Source organism: Atta colombica, unplaced genomic scaffold (assembly GCF_001594045.1).
Source record: "Atta colombica isolate Treedump-2 unplaced genomic scaffold, Acol1.0 scaffold12, whole genome shotgun sequence".
Classification (NCBI taxonomy): domain Eukaryota; kingdom Metazoa; phylum Arthropoda; class Insecta; order Hymenoptera; family Formicidae; genus Atta; species Atta colombica.
Window position 1 is genome coordinate 685,743 of NW_017259206.1, and position 22,454 is coordinate 708,196.

General features: G+C 31.3%; 3 protein-coding genes across 5 annotated transcripts in view; 1 reads left to right on the plus strand and 2 right to left on the minus strand.

Moving 5' to 3' along the window:
• Positions 1-459: 459 nt before the first annotated feature.
• On the minus strand, positions 460-4,596 carry LOC108694309 (polymerase delta-interacting protein 2). The gene is made up of 6 exons (XM_018203720.1): positions 4,236-4,596; positions 2,100-2,255; positions 1,914-2,016; positions 1,245-1,586; positions 947-1,152; positions 460-741 (listed from the first exon to the last, which is right to left on the minus strand). Exons 1-6 carry the CDS (start codon positions 4,325-4,327, stop codon positions 633-635), a joined length of 1,008 nt encoding a protein of 335 aa, XP_018059209.1. The 5' UTR covers positions 4,328-4,596; the 3' UTR covers positions 460-632.
• Positions 4,597-9,095: 4,499 nt separating this feature from the next.
• LOC108694263 (sister chromatid cohesion protein PDS5 homolog B) lies at positions 9,096-17,190 on the plus strand. Of its 3 annotated transcripts, none has more exons than XM_018203638.1 (17): positions 9,096-9,440; positions 11,076-11,232; positions 11,438-11,632; positions 11,770-11,960; positions 12,030-12,237; positions 12,322-12,828; positions 12,913-13,211; positions 13,333-13,675; positions 13,756-13,860; positions 14,000-14,419; positions 14,498-14,860; positions 15,030-15,261; positions 15,782-16,029; positions 16,109-16,405; positions 16,602-16,637; positions 16,747-16,797; positions 16,862-17,190. In XM_018203638.1, exons 2-17 carry the CDS (start codon positions 11,152-11,154, stop codon positions 16,916-16,918), a joined length of 3,633 nt encoding a protein of 1,210 aa, XP_018059127.1. In that variant the 5' UTR covers positions 9,096-9,440; positions 11,076-11,151; the 3' UTR covers positions 16,919-17,190. The 3 variants fall into 3 exon arrangements, with proteins under 3 accessions (XP_018059127.1, XP_018059129.1, XP_018059128.1); XM_018203639.1 differs by lacking the exon at positions 9,096-9,440 and adding an exon at positions 9,790-9,828; XM_018203640.1 differs by lacking the exon at positions 16,602-16,637.
• A 1,555-nt stretch (positions 17,191-18,745) lies between these two features.
• LOC108694288 (probable ATP-dependent RNA helicase DDX27) overlaps positions 18,746-22,454 on the minus strand; it is a 5,749-nt gene continuing 2,040 nt past the window's right edge. Inside the window, exons 5-13 of the mRNA XM_018203681.1 lie at positions 22,064-22,369; positions 21,844-21,971; positions 20,381-20,578; positions 20,175-20,319; positions 19,882-20,063; positions 19,481-19,809; positions 19,126-19,371; positions 18,972-19,053; positions 18,746-18,899 (exon numbers count right to left, since the gene is read on the minus strand). Coding sequence (XP_018059170.1) covers positions 18,791-18,899; positions 18,972-19,053; positions 19,126-19,371; positions 19,481-19,809; positions 19,882-20,063; positions 20,175-20,319; positions 20,381-20,578; positions 21,844-21,971; positions 22,064-22,369 — 1,725 coding nt within the window. The 3' untranslated portion in view covers positions 18,746-18,790. The remainder of the gene's footprint in view (positions 18,900-18,971; positions 19,054-19,125; positions 19,372-19,480; positions 19,810-19,881; positions 20,064-20,174; positions 20,320-20,380; positions 20,579-21,843; positions 21,972-22,063; positions 22,370-22,454) is intronic.

Genomic DNA, 22,454 nt, shown 5'->3' on the forward strand with positions numbered 1-22,454 from the left:
CTGTCCGTATCGGGTGGCCAAAACACGCGATCCATGATTTTTCATTCCGGGGGTTCGGGGATCTTTTCGAGTTACGTAAGACCTTCCCATAGTTTCTTTAGACGCATTCCGTGGGATAAATAAACATTTTCGAAATTCAAAAAAAATTTTATAAAACATAACAGGTCGTAAAAAAATTTCTTATCCGCCTTTTATCATTTTTACATCTTTTCAATTTTTTCATTTGATGTTTTAATTTTGAACTTTTTCAAGCAAAATCGATTTTATAGAAATAAAATTGCAAAATTCATGTTGATTGAGTATTCTTTCTGTATTTACATATTCAATATATTTAAAGAGTTAGTTTTTTTACATTTACATATATTATTAAATTTCATTAAAATTAGATTGTTAGAAAATGAATGATGAATGCTAGATATCTTCTTATGTATGAGATTACAGGGTTTTTTTCAGAGAAAATATATACATTATAATTTTATTAAAACTGTCTGTGAAATTAGTTTCCGAGTTATCACAAAATTCACACTTAGATCAATCATTGATTGAAGCTATATTATCATCATCTAATAATTGTTATATATTTATCTAACTAATCATCGCTTATAATTATTAAATCATCCTTCGTTAAAGAATCAGATTTCTACATTGGGTGTGGATGGCTCTGCTTTTGATTCTAAGGAGAATGGTGGAATTCTGCAATCAAACGCATATCCATCTTCTCTTTCCATCCTAAATGTTCCCCTGAAAACAAAATCATTGAGAACAATTAAATAAATAATGCCTTTTTTTATTTACAAGAAATTAAGGTTGCATTTTTGTTGTAGAAGATACAATCGACAAGAGTATCATTCTATTTTTATTATTCATTGATTGTCAATAATTCATAGAAGAATATTTGTATCGACTATGTCTTCTAAAAGCAAAGCAGTTAAATAATTGTACTTACCACATATGACCGCTAGGAGCTTGCAAACTCACATGACTGCTATATTGAAAAGCAGGTAAAGCTTTCGATAGCACAGGTTCCTGACCCACTACACCTCTTCCTCTAACAGTTTCCAATGTACCTGACAAGCTAAATATTCTCCAATGCCTTTCACGCAATTGTACGCTCAACTCACCCAAGTTTTCTAGTCGGATGCAATAACGCCACTATAAACCAGAAGATGTAACGAAGAATTAACGTTTAACTCAATTCCCTTTTCTAATGGAATAAGACATCTGACTTTGTTATATCAACTCACCCAATATACAGAAGTAGTTTGACTCTCTCTGCAACCCATGTAGAACGGTATAACGGTAATGCGAATATTCTCGGTCGTTTCCTTATGTACATCTGACAACTCAAGCCACGGATGATTCTTTTTCTGCCACGTGCGAAGGGTCTCCTGCGCCATAAAGCATGGCTCCTTGTCTGGATGATAAGTCAAAAATTTATCGAACAGTTCATGCTGCAGCGCCGCTTTCTCATTTGTGGTATATGGCAGTACATCCTCGTGAGCGACATAATCTAATCCAGGAATTGCGTACAAGCTGCGACTGCTCTCATGATTGCCCAAAAAAGTAACTGCCTCTGTTTGAGCACGCTGCAAAATATATATATATATATGTGTATATATATATTAGACACATGTTAACCACAGTATATTATACAATCTTTATATCAGTGTTAGAATGCAATAACATTTTCTTTCTCACTTTTGTGAAATTCTTCAAACATATATTTATTTCATTTTACGAGCATTCAATCTGAAAACAGATAGGATCTATTTTCTATAACTGAATTTAATGTACACTTTTAGAATTTACAGTGAAATAAATATATGAATGATATTACTTGGCAACAATGAGAAAGAAAGTGCAGTCTAGTGCAAAAATAAAAAATAGATCTATAGTTTCTGAATGTTGCTTACTATATAAGGACAATCACGTTGATCAATTAAAACTTGATAAAATGTATGTGTTCTGCCTTTTACTTCTTTCTCGCCGACACTATTAAAATTGCTGTTATCCTTTCTGTAATTAAATGTACAAATTATCAGTGCACAATATTTATATACAAATAGATATATTTATCCATATAACTATAAATAACATACTCATCCTTCTTATTAGATATATCTCTGTCATATACTCTTGCCAACCATGGAAATAGAATGACACCTCGGTAACCAAAGACTCTGTGTAAAATCAATTGACCTGTCTCATATTTTCCCTGTAACTTTGGTGTTTCTAATTTGCCGACTTCAGCTAATCTATAAAAACATTTTTTTATTGTAAATATTATATAATTAAATATTATGATGTCATAAGTGTCTGAAGCTCATGCAATTTTTCATTATAATTTCTGGTATTTAATCAATATTAATTTTTAACTGAGAAAAAAATTATAAAAGATATCACAATGCAAGACACTTAGAGGAATCGACACTAGGAACAAAGAATAAAAAGAGAGCAATAATTATGTCCAGAGGACATAATATAATTTTCAATTTAGATATTGTTAATGATTGTGAACGCAATAACAGTTAATTAACTATGACAAAGAGGTTTTTCACAATAAACAATTACTCAAGTTCTTAAAGGTTGTTCCATCTTCAGATAAACTATATGATAATTTATTTATTGGATAAAGAGTAAAAGAATAAGAGCATAAGAGAGTAAGACAGTGAGCTTTATTGAAAAGTGGAACAACCCAATCTAAGTCAAGAAATTGCCTAATCATAATCAATTATTTTTCTCATATTCAACTATGATTGGTTAATTTCTTATGGCTTGCTTAAGACTTCAAGTTTAAGTAATGGTTTATTGTAAAAAACTTCTAATAATAAAAACCAAACAGCATCATATGTATATATAAATAACCAATAATTGTTATAAATCAAAAGGCAATATTCTGTTGCAATTTATTTTCAAATCTAAAAACTGATTTAACTGAGGAATAACTGCACCTAATTTTTTATGCTGTTATTTTTCTAAATTACTAATAATAAACTTTGATTCCTTTGATTCATAAACAACCTTTTTTGTTTAAGCTTATCAGAAGGCACTCATGGATGCAAATTTAATAATAAATTTGGTCACTTGCTTTATACTAGATTAGTACATAAAAGCTGCTGTAAAAATTGACAAGGTTAAATGTAAAAACATATGAATATTTTAAACGATTAAATACCAAAAATAACATTGTCATATTCATGATGTAAAAATATAAGGTGTTATTGCGCACAATAATGATAGCAATACTGGAAACAACCAATCAAATTTTGACCACAATTCACTCTCCTACTGCATATTCTCAGAAATTATACACCTTGTCTTCTTACCATATATTATTTCATTGTCAAAATTGATTATGGATGCTTTCCATTTTGTAACATAAGTCAATCCAAGTTATTCTATCTTTGTTATTCTCTGCATGACAAGGAATTAAATGGAAAACACTATATTATGCCATTCCATTTAAATACTTTATATAAAGCAGTCTTAGTGAACTGATCTAGAGTACCTTCCATTCAGTAATATATAATAAATCAACACAAATGTTCTATTTTTCTTTGTATTCCATAAGTAATGAAGAATGATAGTTGTCAATTTACTTCACTAAATGAAGATATCCTAATATAGTGCGAGTGACTGAATTCACTATGAATTTATTCTTTTCTGTACTATCCATTGAAACAAGTTGATTTGTGTTTGTTAGTATTTCTTATTTAGTTTAATTCCAACTTAACATGTAACATAAATATAGATACTTTTTATATTTCAATAACGCAAATTATTTTAATGAATAGCAAATTCAATTGAATGTACTATGATTTACTAGTATATTGAAGCTGTTATACATTGGCTTAATATGAATATAAAAGTAAAATGTAAATATTTTATAATTATAAAGTACATATTTTATTTAACAATAAAATATATTAAAGATTTCGCTCATTTCTGTACTTATATCAAATACATATCCTTACATCAATTTGTATATGGCTTTAATATGCATTTACAGAGTGTCCAATCAAAATCTATAAATTGTAACAATACTTTTTCCCCCTCTTTCTCTCTTCTAAACTAATTCTACATGTAAACAGGGCAAGCAAAAACTGATCTGCAACAATTGACGTCATAGTGAAGTCTCCATTCAAAAATGAAGTTCTCTCTTTGTCAATAATTAATCGTAACATAGGATAATTCGAATCATTAAATAATCTATAATTTGTTGACTTTGTATGTACCTGATGCATCGCACGTATTGCAGACGTATTATGGGTGCCTTGAGAAACGATCGTTTCAGGTTACAGCCAACGAGATTCCGCACGAATTCCATGCTTGCCCGAGAATTATCTCCAACACCTGATGAGATTTACGTCGCAGGATGGAAAACTGCGGTCGACGGTTGCTGTGTTGACATCTCTACTGATTTTTAGGGATCATTTCAGAATATACTGAAGGTTATATTGTTTATATCGCCGACGAGACGGTGATGGCAGAAGGAGGAGGGAGGAGGGGAAAGTAATGAAAAAAATTTTGTTTAATCAGATGTGAGAGAAAGAAGAGTTTGAATATGTTGCATCGAATATATACATTGTTTCCAACAAGACATTTTGAGCCGGTTTCACCAACGCCAATTAGTAAAATTGGTCAATTTAACTAAATAGCGAATACGATTGGTCAGTTTCACGCTGATCAAGTAATTGGCATTGGTAAAACTGGCCTTCTGTATTTTTAATTTAAATCATTTAATTTATATATATAATCATTAAATAATTTAAATTTAAATAAAAATCTCACTAAATAATCGTACCAAATTAATTTAGATTTGTTCAAGTTGTATGCATTTTTTGCACACAAAATTGTTTTTTTTCTAACTTGTAAGTGCAACATCTTTTTTTTAGAAATTTCAAGCAACGTGAACACATTTTTTAATATTAATCGCGTTCAGTAGATTTAGGATGCGGTCCTACTTGGCGCTATAAATGTTTCGAAGTTTTTGATTGATCAATCGAAAGAAAGAACTTTACTAATTGATCAATCAAAAAATGTTTTGAAGCATTTATAACATGTGGGATGTAAAGGTGCTTTTTCATAGGAGTCAGTTGACGCGCGTCAAAACAATTTTGTGACGTCATGTTAAGCGGGAAGCACAGAATCTTGCATAACATGTAATGCATAAGAAAATGTACCAATCAAAGTCTTTCGTTTCCTTCCTTTCCATGAAATAAAGAACTCTGATTGGATTCTTATGTCTTATTCGTTACATAAAAGTCTATGCTCCCCGCTTCAGTTTCAGCGGGTGTGTTCTAAAATTGATTGCCAGCGTTACAGAGGTCAATTCTGTATCTCCAAATAAGGTGAAAAAAGTGCAAATTTACTAGATATTGACCAATGAAATTATTAGTATTAGTATTCTAGTAAATTCACTCACTTTTATAATTTTCACCTCGTTTCAAGATACAGAATCGATTCCTAGATATGTTGTCATAAAAACATGCTACCAACCATAAGGTGCGTTCGGCAATGTAAAGACTTAAACACAATAGACACAGGCAATAGACACAGGCAACAGTGAATAATGAGTTGTCCAATCAGAGCTCTGATTGGACAACTCGTCTAAGTTCGATGTTATATCCCAGAGCTTTGATTGGACAGCTTGTTATTCCCTGTTCCTATATCTATTAGCCCGTATTCAGAGGATCGAATCTATATCTTCAAAGATGAAACTTAGAAAAATGAGCAATTACTAGATGTTGACCAATAAAATTATTAGTATTTTAGTAAATTCGCTCACTTTTGTAATTTTCACCTCGTTTTAAGATACAGAATCAATCTCCTGAACGCGCTTACAACGATCCCGAGCGCGCTAACATATACTTTCCGGCCCATATTTAGAACACGCTTACGACATTAGTGCGCTAACATGTTACGATTTATGTTACGTATACTATAAAATTCTATAGTATTCAGAACTATGTATTCAGACCATTGTGTTTAAGCCTTAAATCTGAGATGCGAGGTAGCCAAAGAGTAAAGAGAAACAAGAGAGAATGTTTGATTCTAAATAAACAGACGGAAGTGACTATATATACTAGCATAAAAAGTGGACGCTTAAGATGGCTGCTATGACATACATCTGTCCGCGGATTTAGTTATTCTCACTATTAATACATTCCCTCCTGTTTCTTTTTACTCTTTGAGTATACATTAGTATACATATGATTAAGTGTAACTTTCAAAATATAAAATTCTCATTATTACTGATAATGTTAACCGATGAAAGGATATCCCATAATTTCGAGTTGAAGTTATTATCACATGCCCAGCAATGCACTGTGCTCGTTACAATATTGATTAATGATGAACTGTTTTGTTGTTCAAGATCTTTTTCCTTGTTAAAACTATCGTATAAACGTCAAAAAAAATGTTCAAAATGGCTGCTATGACATATTCGTCCGCGAAATTAACTACCCCCACTATTGATATATTCCCTCCTGTTTCTCTTTAGAGCTAACAGATGGCGAGCTTGATCACGTGCTATCTTCAATCCGAATGCTAAGATATAGGGTCGGAAATCCATACAGGGAAATTAGAAGAAGAAGAGTTAATTCCGAATGGTACAGAGCTATATACTGTCCTTTAAGATTAGATTATAAAATGAAATTGTTTATTTTTATGAAATAAATAAAAAATACCCTATTAATTGAAAATTTCTTTCGCTTTATTGGGAATACAAATTAATTCAGTCTGTTTCCCTAAAGATAGCTCCAGCTGTTGTGAATGGTTCATAGTGACAGCTAATTTTGGTTTCAGAGAGGTTAAACATCTGCTAATAATATTCAGTTTATATCGCTTTGAGTTTCATAAAAAAATCTTGATTTTTATGTTTGAAATGTCGAATTTTGTGTTAACCAAACAGTATTTGTGGGAGATTTTGATTTTCTGCTTTAATTGGAAGAAAAGTGCGGCTGAAGTCCATTGAATTCGACAATGCTTGTCGAAGTTTATGGTGACACTGCTCCAACTGATAAATCATGAAGGGAATTTCGATGTTTCAAGGATGGAGATTTTAGCGTTGAAGCTACAAGCCTCGTTCTGGATCAAAAAAATTCGAAGACAAAAAATTAGAGGCATTACTCGAAGAAGATCAGAGTCAAACGTAAGAGGAACTTGCAGAATCATTGGGGGTAACAAGCCGTTTCTGTACGATTGAGAACCATGGGAATGATTTAAAAACAAGGAAATTGGGTGTCTTACGAACTGAAACCGAGAGACGTTGAAAGGCAATTTTTCACTTGCGAACAGCTGATTCAAAGACAATAGAGAAAAGATTTTTTGCATCGTATTGTGATTGGAGATGAGAAGGTGGATATTCTACGACAATCCCAAGAAGAAAAAATACTACGCTAAGCCCGGTCAATCGACCTCAACATCAACACTACGGCCGAACATTCATGGTTCGAAGAATCATGCTCTGTATCTGATGGGACCAAAAGGGTCTTGTTTACTATAAGCTATTGAATCTGGCGATTCCATTACGGGCTACAATTGATTCGTTTGAGTCGTGCATTGCGAGAAAAATGGCCGGAATACGAGCAAAGACATGATAAAGTTATTCGTTCGGCCTCATGTCGCTAAAGTTGTAAAAAAAATATTTGGAAACGCTCAAATGGAATGTTTTACCGCCGTATTCTCCGGACATTGCTCCTTCTGATTAATGGTTGTTCCGAAGGATGCAGCAAGTCACCGATTCACTTCTTTCGCAGAAATCGAAAATTGGCTCCAAAATTGGATCGCCTCCAAAGAGTCATTTTTTCGAGATGGAAAATTGCCTGAGAGATGGGAAAAAGTAGTAAGCAGCGATGGGCAATACTTTAATTGATCTGTTCATTCATTTTGTTTCGAAATAAATGCACAAAAAACGGATCGAACTAATTTGTACTCCTAATACTAAAAACTGATAAGTCTTATATGCTATCATTACACATGAATGTAGCAGACTTATATGCAAAATGTTTTCTTAAAAAAAAAAACTATTTTCAGCAATTTAAAATTTACAAATTATATCACTTGACTTATATTCGTTAAGAGTTTTTAACATATTAATACAGTTTGATTTTGTATTCGAACCATCTTCAAATCATCCAAAAAGATAGGACAAATCTTAAAGATCCTAAATCCTAAAGATCAAAGGCCTCCACTCAACTCCGCAGGAGTATACAAAATACCTTATTCCTGCAGGCAAGTATTGGAGAAACTGGGAAAAGAACCAACATGATGCCAGGTTAAAACACGTCACGCAATTAGCTTTATCAGAACACAACATCGAAACAGGATATCAAATATTGTTTGATAAAACGATCATAATAGCCAACATTACATCATATTTTTCAAGAAAGTGTAGAGAAAGTATAGAGATACAAAAATTCCTTAACAATCTAAATAGAGATAATGGCTACAACATAAATAAAATATGGAAAACTATTCTCCCGGTTATTGAAGATTGACCAATTGCCCTCACCACTCCCCCCTTCCATCCACAATTTTCTTCTTTTCTCTTTCCACTCTAACAAATAGTGTAATATAAAAGGAACGACCCGGAAGAACAGTTCAGTATCAGGCTCCTCGCCCTGATGAAGTGGACTTCAAGGTTCACGGAACGTTGGCATTCCAAGAATGGATCTGAACACGAAGGAAACCTGCGAAACGCATAATCTTTATATTCATTATTTCTTTTAATATAAATTATTTTTTATTGCACGCAACTGTTGAATTAACTTTGCCTCACACAAAATTCTATTTTTATACGCTGAAAATACAAATAATATTATAATACATATATCGATTTTCAAATAAGCACTAAAATGTGCCAGACAAGATGGCCGATTCCACCTCTCCCCTTCTCCTGCCGTACAGATCGCGATCCCTTCGCCAGTAAACTACCTTTACGTTCCGTCCGAATGATATTCATCGTCCATGCCTTAACTTTCGAGATAAATCGTGCGCGAGCGTTGGCAACTTCGCGCCGCGCGACGTGGCACGTCCACCAATAGGATCGCTGGACGTGGTACACCGGTGATGTAGCGCCGCTCGCATTATCGTGGTCGGCAAACTTCAAGCGATCGTATTGCGTTGTCGCGTCCCTCGGCACGCTTAACCGTGTACCAGAACGAAGTTTCGCCACTGTTCTCTTCCGCCGACGCTCAGGTCGTGCTGATCATGCCAAGTGTCTACAGAAGATCGCGCGAATCACGTCGCGGGTGGTACGCACGCACTTAAGAACCAGGTGGTCGGTATCACGGTTTGTAAAAGCCCGTGTGAACACTGCGAGCATATCTCTGTGAAAGACGATCCACCGCGCGGCGGCGGCGGCTCGTCGTCGGATATATTTGCTTTGTTGATATTTTGAGTGTCACAGGCCCTGCGGCGCCTATGCATATCTCCAGGTAATGTTTGATCATGTCTCATTCCCCTTTCCCGCCACGGCGTTCTCGGTTCCGCCAGCACTTCGTCAGTTCCCGTTTTCGCGAAAAACTTGTTTACGTTGTGGCTTGTATACGTGCACGGCGAATGCACATAACCTCTAAACCGACGGGCGCCAACGGTTGTCCATTTCTCCGATAATTACTATGCTCGTTAATTTGTTGATATATTGTCGAGTAATTTGTTACTTTATCTCGCTTACGTTTTACTCGTTCATTTGTAAACCAAGTTTTGAACTTCTGTCCTGGTGTTCTCTCCAAATACGTTACTAAATGTACTAATGAATAAAAAGACTTCTGCAGTTTTCACGAATTATTCTAATCTAATGTTTACATCAAGACATAATGCAAGGTAATAACGACAAGAACAGCGACAGGAATAGTATAGAAATAAGTATAAGATATATAATTGTCCTCTCATCGCACAATGCTGCGAAAGAAATAAAAAGGCCAATCGTGTATAGAGTGCAGTATATTTTTTGATCTGCTTCAAGATTATAGCATATATAAACAAAATAAAAATTCTTAACGCTGATTTGTAGGCTATAAGGCGATAGATATAGACTTTCAATCTGTTGGAAATTTATTGCTAGTCCGTATTTTTATGTGCATTGATATATGTATTCCAAATATTGGATTCCTCTGTTTCTGTCACTAGCGTTATTTGTTTGCTATCACTGTTCCCTAGCATTTTATTTAGGGTTTTATAGTTGTTTTTCATTTAGCAAAAGACAATTCTCATTTTTTTTCATTTATTATAAAATTCAGATAATTCTTATCAACTCAGATATTTTTAATTTGTTATATTATAACACAGTTGAATACATGATTCTTTTTATTCTAACAAGTGACATTTAACTAAATTTTTACCTACAATCTACACAAACTTGAGATCATGTATTTTACTGAGTTAACTAATATTAAAAGTGAGATATGTAAACTTGTTATATGATAATTAAGTAAGCAAGTAGTGATGTCATTATCTGAGTATAAAATATATAACTTTAGATTTGATATCATGTAAGAATGGAAAGCAATTGTTACTATATTGATGACTTTTGTCTTAAAATAAATCAAGATGTGAATTATATATATTTTTCTAAAATATCAAGAATATTAACAACATTCATGTTAACATTCACTTTATATCACATTTAATTTTTAAAATAAATTATATAAGCTATAAATATATTATATAAATTTTTTTAAATTAACTTATACAAAGTATGTAATTCAAGATGTCTTACAATGGGTGCATTCCAAGCATGAAGCACATGATATATTGTTTTATTTTTCTTTATTATTTGGTGAACAATAAGGATAAATGATGCATTCATGCGCTTTATGCGAAACTTGAAAACGCACCCAATAATATATCTTATAGTTTCATAGAAATCTATGTAACTTAAAAGCTTATTTCATCTTTAAATGTTATCCATTTTGTTATATTTTCTGAAAGCAAGATCAAATATAGTATATATGTAAGAATCTAAACCTTGTGAAAAAAATACAAAAATATCAATTATCTCCTGTATTATCTTTTTGAACTGAATTACATCTTATAGAATTTTTACATAGATAAATGTTATTGCATTACAGAATTTGGACCGTGTTCTAGAATACATTAAAGATAAAGATACTTGATTATACTTAGTTGATTTACTAAATAGCCGCTATGGCTGAAATAATATATCCGCAAGGGTGCAGATCAGTCACTGAAGATTTAGGTCCAGATGAATTAATCAGGAGACTTAAGGTACAATTTTATAACATGCTTTTTGTAATAAATAATATATTATATATAAAATATAATAGTTAAGGTTGCTGTCAATTTAACGCTCGCAATGCTCTTGAAATCATTTCATTCTTGTTAAACAAAAACAAATGTTGAAGAAAAAATGATTTTTACTAGTATTGCGAGCATCAAATGGAACATATTCTAAAATATAACAAATGTATAGACACTAGCACACACGTTGCAAGCTATGGGACAAGATGAAGGAATGTACCAGCAATATATACCACTGGCATTACATTTGGCAGAAGAGCATTTCCTGATGCATCAGAGCAAAGATGTACAACTACTAATTGCTTGCTGCATTGCAGATGTCTTAAGAGTTTATGCGCCAGAGGCTCCTTATAAAGATGCTGATCAGGTAAATATTTGAATTATAATTGTAACAATTTATAAAACTATTAATAATCTTTATTATATATATAATTTAGATTAACTTAATTAAAGATCAATTAAATCAGGCAGTTTTTAATTACTAATTTTAATATAACTTTTTAGGTCAAAACAATATTTCTGTTCCTTATTAAACAACTGGCAGGATTAAAAGATCCTAAAGATCCTGCTTTTAAACGGTATTTCTATCTACTTGAGAATTTAGCTTATGTCAAGTCATTTAATATGTGTTTTGAGCTTGAAGATTGCCAAGAGATTTTTTGCGCATTATTTTCTCTTATGTTCAGAATTGTGAAGTAAGTATATCTCTAGATGAAAAAAAAGATTTTCTGCAATATGATGCGATTAATGTAACTTATTTTTAGTGATGAACATTCTGGTAAAGTTAAAAGCTTCATGCTAGATGTTTTATGTCCACTCATTACCGAATCGGACATTGTCAGTAACGAACTTCTGGATATTATACTCATGAACATTGTAGAACCAAACAAATCGCAGAAAAAGAACGCATATTTGCTTGCTAAAGAACTAGTAATCAAATGTAGCGATACATTAGAACCATACATTCAAGCGGTAAGTAATGAATGTTAATTCCTTTCAAAAAATAAATATCGATTTTCACTTTATATAACATGCTAAAACTACAATATTTTATAGTTTTTCAATCATGTCTTAATATTGGGAAAGGAGGAGAAGAGTTTGCAAATTTGCAAAAAAGTATACGATCTAATTTATGAATTGAATCACATTTGTCCGAGTGTCTTGCTGTCCGTCCTCCCACAACTAGAATGTAAATTAAAATCCTCCTCTGAGAATGAAAGATTGGGCGCCGTGGCGTTACTGGCAAGAATGTTCTCTGAAAAAGGCTCACAATTAGCCGTACAGCATACGCAGTTATGGAGGGCATTTTTGGGACGATTTAATGATATTAGTGTGGCCATTCGTATTAAATGTGTGCAGTATTCGATGCATTTTTTGCTAAATCATCCTGAATTGAGAAAGGATATCACAGATACTTTGAAACTGAGGCAACATGATGCTGATGAAAGTGTCCGTTATGAAGTCGTTATGGCTATTGTGACAACTGCTAGACGAGACTTCGAAGTTGTGTCGGACAGTGAGGATCTACTCGAATTTGTCAAAGAAAGGACTTTGGATAAAAAGGTAGAATATTAAACAAAAAATACTTAAGTTTGAACTTAATATTTATAGATTTTAATTTGAATTCTCTAATAATTATCTTTCTAGTTTAAAATACGGAAAGAGGCGATGTCTGGCTTAGCTATGATATACAAGAAACATCTGAATGATGCTGACGTACCACAGGCCACAAAGAAAGCAGTTATTTGGATAAAAGATAAAATATTACATGGTTATTATATGGCGGGCATGGAAGATAGATTGTTGGTGGAAAGATTGCTAAATACGTGCCTAGTACCTTATCAGTTGCAAGCTGAAGAGAGAATGAAAAAATTGTACCATCTCTTAGGTACAATTGATGATCATGCTTCTAAAGCTTTCGTGGAACTTCAGAAACATCAACTTGCGTATGTTATACATTAATTATACGTTTCAATTTGTTTTATTTATTTTCAAGTTATTGCACGAAGATGTCTTCGTTCTAAAAATTAAATTTTTTTGCAAATTAATTTTTTTATATACATTCAGAGTGCGAAGGGCAGTAGTTGAATGGATAGAGGTTGCAAAGAAAACAGACGCTAAAAATGAATTAATGGCAAAAGTTCATCAGATATCACGTTTCCTACCAGATCCTATGAAAGTACAAGAGTTTCTTCAAAAGTTTAGCACTCATATGAAGAGAGATACTAGATTATTACAGGAAATGGAAACGATTGTGCAACCAAATGTTTCCTGTAAGGAATGCGCTGAAACCATAACTAAGGTTCTCAAAAAATTAGGGCAGCCCGTTATGACTAATCTATATTATAATACAATTAAAATGCTGCTCGAAAGAGTAAGCTCTGTCATGATTGATGAAGAAGCAATTCGGGTAAGTCGTCTTTTAGGATCTATTTTATATTTTTTTTTTTATTTATGAAGAAATGTTTAATAATTATGTGTGCAAATTAGGTTTTGATCGGATATGTCTTAGACTGTTTAAAAGGAGGTAATGTGATAGAAGAAGTTGGTCTTAACCCAAATAATGCCGGGGAAAAAGGATTGAGATTACTAGTGGTAAATCGACAATTCAATATCTTAAAAATAATTGAATATATACATTAATATAAATTTTTCATACATTAAGAGATTAAAATTTTGTAACTAAAAGCACAAGTATGTTATCTGTATATACATCTGAAATATAATATTTCAGATGCTTTCATTTGTATTCGGCCCGCATTTCCTGCATAATGATATCTTGATGCAACTTGTCAATTTGCTTGAATTGGAGGATGAGATGGTAGCACCGTTAGTTCTCTCTATTTTTACGTTCCTGGGAAAATATAAACCTCTATGTGATGTAGCGCCGGACATTATGAATCTTATGGTACCGATCTGCAAGAATTTCGCCGAGACGGGAACACCGAAACAGGCAAAGCAAGCTGTGAGATGTCTGTTCGTCAACATGACCAATATTCATGATACTATTTTCCCCGAGATCATCGAGAGAATTAAGAACACACTGACGCCGACGTCGGAATATTATCGAACGTCTATAGTCACATTAGGTCACATAGCATATAATTTGCCAGACAAATATCAAGTACAAATAAAAAATATGGTGTCCAGAAAAGTAAGTTATAATATTAACAAATTACAATTTCTAGTTTCTAATGCTTTGCTGTACACAATATGATCTTTACTCATGCAGATAGTTAAAGAATTACTAGTGAAGGAAAGCAGTGAGCAAAGCTCCGAAATTATTGACGGAGATTGGTGCAGAGAGGATCAATTACCCGAAGAGACACGATGCAGATTGGAAGGTTTGAAGTGTATGGCGCGTTGGTTATTAGGATTGAAGACTGATGTATTGTCAGCGCAAAAGACGTTCAGAATGCTGAATGCTTTCATGGTGAACAAAGGTGATTTGTTGTCTCAGGGACGCTTGAGTAAAGCTGAAATGAGTTGGTTAAGATTGCAAGCTGGTTGCTCAATGTTGAAAATATGCGAACAAAAGGGTGTTGGTGATCAATTCACTGCAGAACAATTTTACAATCTTTCGCAACTTATGGTGGTATGTTCTGTTCATTATAAATCTGTTTTTACAATGTGATAAATGATGAATGATTATGATTTGATATTGAAAAATAAATGTTAGTTAAAATTAATTCAATATATTGATATTTAGGATGAAGTTGAAAAATAAATATTAGTTAAAATAAATTCAATATATTGATTTTTAGGATGAAGTTCCTCAAGTTAGAGAAGCTTTTGGTAGTAAATTGCACAAAGGTTTAGGAAGAGGAATTCCGAACAAATGTTTACCACTGGATTTCATGGGATATTATGCTTTGGCTGGCAAGGAACAAGACAAGAGATTAAAGTGTGTATTGAAAACATATATGCAGACAGACATAAATAAAAGAAGGGATTACGTGAAGACTCTTTCATTGGGTACTGTCGAGCGGGCTATGGGTAAGAGATTAAATAGTAAGACATAGACTTTAAGATAGATTTTATTTACAAGAAACACCAATATGTACACAAAATTTTTATTATTAAAAGTACTTGCAAAATGAGATGATAACAATATTTATTCTATCGACAATTGTGAATGTTAGGGAAATTTGGGATGTTTATGGAAAACTGAAAAAAATGAAAAAATTACACTATTTAACATCAATGCATTTTGCAAGAAGAATGTGAATAATCTTTTTGATATATTTTTACTTATTGCTGAACACGGATCCATTGACAGTGTAATTTTTTTCATATTTTTTTAACTTTCATCAGTTTTCTATAAACACTCTAATTTTTTCTATTATTAAATATTGATGATTACTGATGAAATAAGTATCATTTTGCAAATATTTTTAATAATGAAAGTTTCATCAAAATCGACATGTACATATTGAATTATATTTGATAGTATCGCATGTTTTATCTAATTATGATTTATTTTAATGATTTTTTTTTTGTATTTTATAATTCTTAGATCAACTGCCCCACATTTTGCCGGATTATATGTTAGTTTTCGCGGTACCTATTCTCGCACATGACCCCGAATTTACAAGTCATGTGATGGTGAGCCAGTTGAAAGTTATTCAACAATGTCTTTGGTTCATCTTGGAACCTCTTATCACAAAGAATGAATATTATTGCTATGGATTTTATAGAAATCTTGTGGAACGTATGAAGAGCCATAAAGATGCATTGAAGCCTGAGGACAACGAAATGAATTATGTAATTATTATAAATCAGATTTAGTTTTGTCTAAATAATTATTCATGATTAAACCAATTTTTATTTTTGTCACGTACAGAAATTGTGGGCTGTTTGTGACTTGGCAATGAACGTAATATATACCAAGACTACTAATTTCGATATGAAGGAGTTTCCGAGCGAAACGCGAATTCCTACGATGTATTTTAAACGAACAGATGAAACGTTAAATAATCATAAGAATTACTTACCTGCGGAATTACAAGTGAGCATGACAAATCCAAAAGGAAAGGGATCATTCCACAATACACATACGGTTAATGAGAGACCACAGCGCAAGGCTAAATCCAAACAACAGAAGGAAATAGGCATCGGACCTAATGAAACGGATGCAAGGGTAAGATGATTTTTTTTAAACAAGTTTTATTTTTGAATATTTTTAGCTTAATTTAACCTCTTTACTCAATATATATGTAAATAATGATAGACATTTCTATTATATTATGGTATATAATATTAACTAAATAATTGCGATAATGAAACATGATATAAATTTATTTAATTTTTCGCGTGTATATAATTATGATTTCAAGCTGCAAGTTGGCGAAATGGAATGTATTGATGCACAGGTAATTTGAGCGTGATATTAGGATAATATGTGCTTTTGCTAAAAATTATCTTCTTAAAAATACTGATAAGATATGTTTGATAAGAGTATTGAGATAATTTTATTTGCAGCCTGCCGAAGCGTCAGAGACCAGAATTCAACTGCCTGGTTTAGAAGAAGAGGTAAAATTTTTTTTGATTGTGATGTTTTAATGCAAAATGTCTAAATTTATTTTTTTTATTTTAGATCGAAGAACCACCAGCGAAGAGGGCATTAAGGGAATCGGATAAAGTAAATAAATAATTCTCAGTGATCGGACTATACCCGGGGAATATTGGGACGGGGAAAGACTTAAAGAGCATGGAAAAATAAAGAATCTAAAAGATACTTTACAAATTAGAAAACTGAATATTTTGGTTATGTATAACAATTAATAAACCTAAGTCGTTCGTGTATTCTAGAGTGTAAGATGTTAAGATTATGACAGTAATGTCAAGCTTATAATGCAAAGAGTTCTCTGAACTCGCAACTGAGCAGGAAAGAAAAAAGAAATAGAACGAAAAGTTTATTAATTCTTCGCAAATATATATATATGTATGGATCCTTAAATATGTTTGTTTCGTTGACAACAAATTAAATATTACATATTCGTATTTTTCATTTATTATTTTTACGGCTTGTTTTCACAATATGGGATTACCTAAAGATTAAAGCTTATCAAGAGATTTAAGTAATATCATCAATCAATAAAATCTATTCATGAATTTCTTTATAACCTTATCTTTAGGTAACATGTTGTGAAAATGGGGCTATGAATGATAGAATGCGTTAATTAATTTATGATATAATGAAAAATTTTTTCAAATGGCCCATATAAAGCCAGAATTTTTTAATAAATTTTTCCGAGAGCAGAACCTTTACTCGGTATGTGACCATTATTTATCTTTAACATGTTTTAAACGTTATTTATATTTTTATTTCGCGAATGTCTAATGAATAATATTACGATTGTTTTGCTGAAAAATAGCATTGATTTAAACAAACAAGTATACATATATAAAATAATATTGTCAACATACTTTATTAATAAAAAAATAAATAAAAAAAACTTTCTTTCTAAAAGGAGATATATCAATTAAAGATATATCAATTCCAGATATATCAATTAAATCATCACTTTAAAAATAACAAAGGAAAATATTATAGTTTTGTTGCATAAACATACTAGATAAGAATTTGTGTGTCTATTGGCTTTGTGATCCAAAGTTGTTGGTTTTTAAGAATACAATTATCGCCACACTTTAGTCGCGATTACTATGATACACATTAAGTGTGATCTATGTGTAACAATAAAGAAAAAAAGAATATTGCGAGAATTTGCGAAAACCTTCAACTTTTGTATTTATAAATAAACATAAAATTACAATTACACCGATTGCAAAAGATTATTGCGTAATACCTTAATTTATATCAATATATATGCAATTCTTACAACTTAATGTGTATGAAGAGAAGATAAACGCGTTTCAATTTTATTTATTAAATATTTGAAACATAAAAGAGATTTTCCGTATGAATTTTTGAATGGAGTTTTGAGCAAAGTGGGCCTAGGTTTTAAAGATTTAAGTTTTCAACATTATAATTATTAAACTTAAACATTCAATCTATCATAAATTTAAACATGAATGAAAAAAATGCGTATGAATTCGTGAATGATGATGGATGATTGATGAAATCGTATAAATATTATAGAATTAACATATATCTATTATCTTTTCACAGAAATTACAGTACAATGCATCTTCATCTTATTAATATTCTTATTAATATTTCTTTTTTTTATGCATAGTACCAAGTTTCTTATTGGATATATGATACGTTTATATTATCCATCAGCAAGTATCACTAAGTACATCTGTACTGATTGGCATACAATGCAAATATTTTTCTAATTATACGATTACTTTTTTGCATAGTACTGCAATTTTTTTCAAATAGGTCATAGATTACGAAAACTATACATAAAAATATACAATCTGATTAAACAACCAATTAATCAGTGCTATTCATCTGTCGATCTGTGAGACATATGGCATATTGTAATGGTTCTATAATAAAACAAATCAAGTAAACATTATGTGTACATTTAATCATACAATTATGCGTATTACAAAATTAGCGTTTTTTAAATTTCTTTTGATTTTTTCCTTCCGTTGTAAATTTACTTTTCTGTTGTGATTTAAATGTATTCTGTTTTTTCTTAACTTCTTTTTTCTTATTTGCCCTGAAACAAAAGAAATTATATATTTTATATGTTTATTTATAAATTTTAATATAAAAAATAATTTAAACATACTCATATCGCATTCTTTTAACACCCTTTTTGCTCGTATCTGTTAAATCAGCAGCGAATGATGATTTTGGTCGTTTCAATGATCCTAGAATAACAGAATTTATTGAATCGACAATTTCTTTCACATAAATACTGAATTATAAACATGAAGTTATACTTTTTTTAGCAAAATCACGATTGTTTTCATCCGTAACCGTTCTAATTTTCTTCTGTCTATTACTTTTTTTGGCTAATCGCGCTTGATAAGCGGCTATTTTTTCTAATTCTTTCTTAGCTCTATCCTCGGCTGTATCTTTTTGAAGTTCATTTTGTGCTTTCTTTTTTTTTTCTTGTACTATATTAGAAGGCTCTTTTTCATGCTTTTTGTTCTTGCCAACTTGTTTCTTAGTTAATCGAAAATTGTCTAAAAATAAAAAAATTTGAGTAATCAACTGGCATGTTTTATTTTTGTTCTTTATCTTTATTAAGATGTAAAATATATTAAAGATTTGATGAGTATGTTAATGAATTACCTTTCTCTTTCTTTCTTTCTTTTTTGGATTGGAACCAACTTCTCTGTTCCTTACCACCTTCAACTTTAAGTATTTTTTCAATGCGGTTAGCTTCATTCTCTACTTTAGCTAATTCTTTTTCACTCTTTTCCTCTTGTAAAATTTTTTGTACGTCTGATTCTAAAGATTCCAACTTCTTATTATATTTCTCTATTATGTCAAGCGGTATTATCCTGTTCTTGACTGGATTTTTTGCTTGTTTAATAATTTTTTTTACCAAAGTACGTTCCTGTTCTCCTGCTAGTGATACAGAAACACCTCCACGCCCTGCTCTTGCAGTTCTCCCTACTCTAATAATTATAAGTATAATTTTTCGTTATTAAACAATTTATATAAACAATTTAAAAAATTTCATTTCGTACCTGTGTATATAATGTTGAAGAGTGGCAGGCATCACGAAATTAATCACAGTCTTTACACCACTTATATCTAAACCTCTTGCAGCAACATCAGTTGCTAACAAGATGTCAATTTCCTCATCTTTAAATTTTCGAAGATTTTCCAAACGTTGCGGTTGTGTGAGATTACCATGAAGTTCTCCAACCTTGTTGAATATAACAAAAAGAAATATAAATTAGAATCATATTCTATTATATATTAGTATTTTATTTTTTGTATATTTCATTATATTCTAATTTACTAATTATTTACTTACTTTTACACCTAATAATCCCAATAAAATATGCAATCTATGAGCTTGTTTTTTCGTTTGCAAAAAAACCATAGTATGATCATGGAAAGTTCGGCAAACTAGCGCTGCTAGGATTGCTTCGCGATCTCCCTCTCTTTCCTTACGTATACTAAAATAATATTTGTTCAATAAATAATAATGTAAGAAATAACTGCAAACAATTTACTTACCGAATAAATTCTTGACGTAGATTAAAAGCTACATCTTGATTGCTATCCACAAATATTTTAATAGGTTTGTCAAGAGATACTGCAGCTAAATCTTCGACTTCCTCAGTCATAGTAGCAGAAAAGAGGATAGTCTGTCTGCTCCTTGAGCATTGCTTTACGATATATTTCATTTGTTCAGCAAAATATTCATCTAACATTCTTAAATAAAAAATTCATTGTTCATATATAATATATATTCGTTAATATCGTATATATATAAAATCAATTAACATTAACTCTTATTGCAAGGTGGATAAGTTAATTTTTTATTAAACTAAGTAAATTAAAGTTAATAGCGTTGAAAATTTAACTTATTTGTTAGTTAAGATACAAGTTAATCTATAATAAATTATTGAATTAAAAGTTAAATTAATAAAAAAAGTAATTAAAGTTAAAAAAGTTAAATATGTTTAATTGTTTCAAAGTTTGTCTTACAAATAATTAAAATAAAATATACATTTTAGAAATATTCATTAGGAATTAGAAATTAAAATTTTAGAATCAGTTTCAATGAGCACTATAAATAAATAGTAAATTATGTATTGTGTCTTCTGCCAATACATTTATACTTTACATATCCTTTGTGTTCAATATTTATTGAGGAAACTGATTCTAAAATTCTAATTTGTTTTCCTAATTTTTAATATTTCTCCATTGCATGTGCAGGGCCTATATTAAAGTTCGCTGTTTTAATAGTTACATTTTTATACTTCTCTATTATTCCGCAATCCCTGACAGACTAATCGCTGAGACTAATCGTTCTGGCATACCAAATGCAATTCATGAATTTACGACGAGTGATGAGCATAACTAATGAAAGATCTGCTTTTTTTCGTGCTCAACATTGTCAAAGATCTGCTTTTTTTCGTGCTCAACATTGCCAAAAAGCAGAACTCTTATTTGTATCTGCTTATCGTTCACCGCTAATCACCTTTGATGTGCCAAAGCCTTAAGAATCTGTTGTTATCGGCTCGATTCTTAAAAATGTACAAATTTGTTTGCATTCGAAAAGCCATTTTAAACTTTATGATTAATGGAATTCTTTAGTCTAAAAATATATGACCACGCTATACGAAATATGGCTCATTTCGTATGCGAACAAATTAGCACGAATTTAAGAATTAAGCCCCATATAATGTTAAATTACTAGGCAGATGTATAGCATCTTGCAACGCATTTATTTATAGCATAGCTGAATTAAAAGTTAATAGTTAATGATAGATAAAAGATAATTAAATTAAGTTAGAAATCTAAGAAGTTAAGAGTCTCAAATGTAACTAAGTTAAAATTATTTAACTTTTTAACTTAACTTTTATTTTTTTTAGACTATTGGACGGCCATTACTTCTATTCTTATTGTTGAATTTTATTTTTTTAACTAGACATTACCCAACTCTGTATTATAGAAATATATTTATACATTACCTATCAGCTTCATCTAGAATTAATACTTCTATATTATCCAAGGAAAAGGTAGGTGCATTTCTTAAATGATCAATTAATCTTCCAGGTGTTGCTATTACAATATCTGGATTTTTTCTCAATACGCCTTCCTGCATTCATATGAAAAAAATATGAAGTTACCTAATTTTGGATTTGTTTGATAAATTACATAAAAAAAATTTATTAAAGACATAATATTCACCTGTACTTTCACATCCAATCCACCAACAGATAAACCGACCTCTATCGTTGTAAACTGAGCTAATTGTTTTGCCACTTGATAAACTTGCACTCCCAATTCTCTAGTAGGCACAAGTACGAGAACACGCGAAATAGAGGGACCATCCAATGGTCTATACAATAATCTTTCCAAAGTGGGAAGCATATAAGCTGCAGTCTTCCCTGTACCTGTTGCCGCACAACCACAAATATCACGACCCATTAAAGCTGCAGGAATAGTAGCAGCTTGTATGGGAGTTGGTTGTACAAAATTCATCGTTGTTATGGCCTAGAAATTTGTAAAGTCAATCAGTAATTATATACTACTGCAGTTTCGATAGATTCATTTTATTACATATTAATGATATTTTCAT